Source organism: Ammodytes marinus, assembly GCF_949987685.1.
Source record: "Ammodytes marinus genome assembly, contig: scaffold_157, whole genome shotgun sequence".
Taxonomy (NCBI): Eukaryota; Metazoa; Chordata; class Actinopteri; order Uranoscopiformes; family Ammodytidae; genus Ammodytes; species Ammodytes marinus.
This window is the reverse complement of record NW_027648365.1, coordinates 26,850-29,349: the sequence shown is the minus strand read 5'-3', so window position 1 is coordinate 29,349 and position 2,500 is coordinate 26,850. Positions and strand designations below refer to the sequence as shown.

The following is a 2,500-nucleotide window of genomic DNA, read 5'->3' as shown; positions in this document are numbered from 1 at the left end:
GGGGAGAGAGGGGGAGGAAAGAGGGAGAGAGAGGGGAGAGAGAGGGCGAGAGAGGGAGAGAGGGGGGAGAGGGGGGAGAGAGAGAGAGGGGGGGAGAGAGAGAGAGACAGATAGAGGGGGGGAGAGAGAGGATGGGGGAGAGAGACACACACACAAACACGCACAAAGATAATGATGAGGCTCAAATGTAGTCAATCTTAACAGTTTTGGTTTTAGCTTCAAAACTCAAATTAAGTTCAGTTGACATTTTTTACACACGCACACGCGCACACACACACACACACACACACACACACACACACACACACACACACACACACACACACACACACACACACACACACACACACTTATGTAGGGCTTGTGTTCTTACTTCTCGGGCGTCTCTTCAGCGAGGGCCATGGCGGTGAACGAGCGTTTCTCTCTCCAATATTATCATGTAGTCATCAGAATGCGGCCAGCTCCTGTGACACGCACAGGCATTTTCTAGCATGAATATGTTTATGTCACACACACACACACACACACACACACACACACACACACACACACACACACACACACGAAACATGATAGCCCTATGACTTGACAACCACTCACAAGTTTACTGTCAACCGGAACCAACAGTTAAAAAAGTATTTCTCGGTTATAAAATACGTTCCCGATTGAATTTAACTAATTTAAATGTACATATCCACTCATATAAAGCCCATAATTCCTTATTTTACCTGTATTTTTAGCTGAATTTTGACAGCAAAAGCTCACACTAAACACTACACTCACCACCTGTCATGCTAAGCTACTTACTTAGTAAAAACAACAGCTAATCGTGTTTTACGGACATTATAGCTACCAACGCGACATGTCAGTTAGTCTAACAAACGTGTGAAACTTGTATAAAAACGCCACCTACCTGATAAATGCGGTTAAAACACGAAATAAAGTGATTTTTCTGTGTTATATTCACACGGGTTTTGCGGTTTGTTGACTGTTTGAGAAGGCCAGTAAGCTAGCTGCGTCCTGATTGGTCAAAGCCGGGACGTGTTGCGTTCAAAGACTGTGGGAAACTACTAAACTGAAGACCGTGTGACCTATAGTGTAATGTTATGTATGACCAAACCTATTAATAGTGATTTATTAACACTTTTAAATGTGGCCTTTGAGATTTAAAACTATTTGTTAACGTGATTTTAAAATGTACCTGAAGTATATATTTATTTTTAAAAGAGCACACACACAAACACACACACACACACACACACACACACACACACACACACACACACACACACACACACACACACACACACACACACACACACAGCTGAAAAAGTGAACACACAAAAGACAAGACAACATAAAATAAACAACTAACATGGCGTACTCTACTTTACAGGTTTCTAAGGACATTGTTTAAAGTTTAAACTAAAGGTTAATGTTAAGCAGAAAATAAAGAGTCAACGAGGTGTCATGTGGGTCCCTTCAGTGCTGTTATATAGTCCAGGAAAGGCTGACATATCTGTTTAAACTTCTCTGCTTTCCCTGGAATCTCATAACGGATTTTCTCCATATACAGAGTGCTAGAGAACTCTATTAGGTGACATTTTTTTAAACGACTGATTAATCCATCTCTTTCGTTTAGATTTTGTTGACCTTTTTTAATCTTAAAATAACAAAATAAAACAATTTTTTGAGCAAGAAATCATCAAGTAAAGGTAAAATCACACAAGCCCGGGGGCGCCCTTAGCTCAGTTGGTAGGGCGTCCCCCCCCCCCCCCCCCATGGGCCTCGGCCAGCAGCGGACCCGGGTTCGATTCCAGCCCGCGGTCGTTCTCTGCATGTCACTCCCCTCTCTACACTATCAATAAAGCATAAAAAACGCCCAAAAATATCTTTAAATAAAAAAATAAAATAAAAATCACACAAGCCCAACAATGTAATCTTGACATTTATTTATTTTGAACACAAAGCAGCCAAAGTTACAGTTACATCTCATTTAAACACGTTTTTTAATAATATAGTTTTAAAATTGAAGAAAAAAAAAAATTCAATAAAGTTTTTAAATTCTCAACAGGAAATCATTCAAAGTTCCACGACCGGCGTAGGAACAAATCCTGACCCCGAAAATCAGCGTCTGCCGCATAAATTAAAATAAATATAAATTGAAATCGCTGTTTTAATAGGCCTCTTTAAATGCATCTTTTAATGTAACATGATGGTGGTTAAAACAACAACATAAAGCACTCTTAGGCTATGTCCATACATACACGGATATCTTAAAAAATGCATTTTTCGCCCATTTGCAGAGAAATTCCCCTATGCACAATGGTGTTATTGAATGTCTCGCAAAACGCAAAAAAAAAATTTGAAAACGCTGTTATGTTTTGGCGAATATTTTTTTTTAAATGCATTTTTCCCCATGTCCGTTTGCAGAGAAATTATCGTATACATGATGGTATTTTAGAATGTATCTGTTAACATGACATTGCAAAATGATTTA

The 2,500-nt window shown here is 39.3% G+C and overlaps 1 protein-coding gene across 5 annotated transcripts in view; it reads right to left on the bottom strand.

The window, feature by feature from the left end:
- Nucleotides 1–2,500, bottom strand: part of LOC307270640 (E3 ubiquitin-protein ligase MARCHF5-like) — a 45,027-nt gene that overhangs the window by 39,609 nt on the left and 2,918 nt on the right. For 3 of the 5 annotated variants that reach the window (XR_013845557.1, XM_080054520.1, XM_080054523.1), the window contains exons 1-2: nt 914–1,013; nt 374–464 (exon numbers count right to left, since the gene is read on the bottom strand). The exons of 1 other annotated variant lie outside the window; for it this stretch is intronic. Coding sequence is in view for 3 of the 4 variants with exons in the window: in XM_080054520.1 (XP_079910646.1) it covers nt 374–402 (29 nt within the window). In the remaining variant the exon portion in view is untranslated. Of the gene's footprint in view, nt 1–373; nt 487–913; nt 1,014–2,500 lie in introns of those variants that run through there. One more of the 5 variants, XM_080054521.1, reaches the window with a different exon arrangement.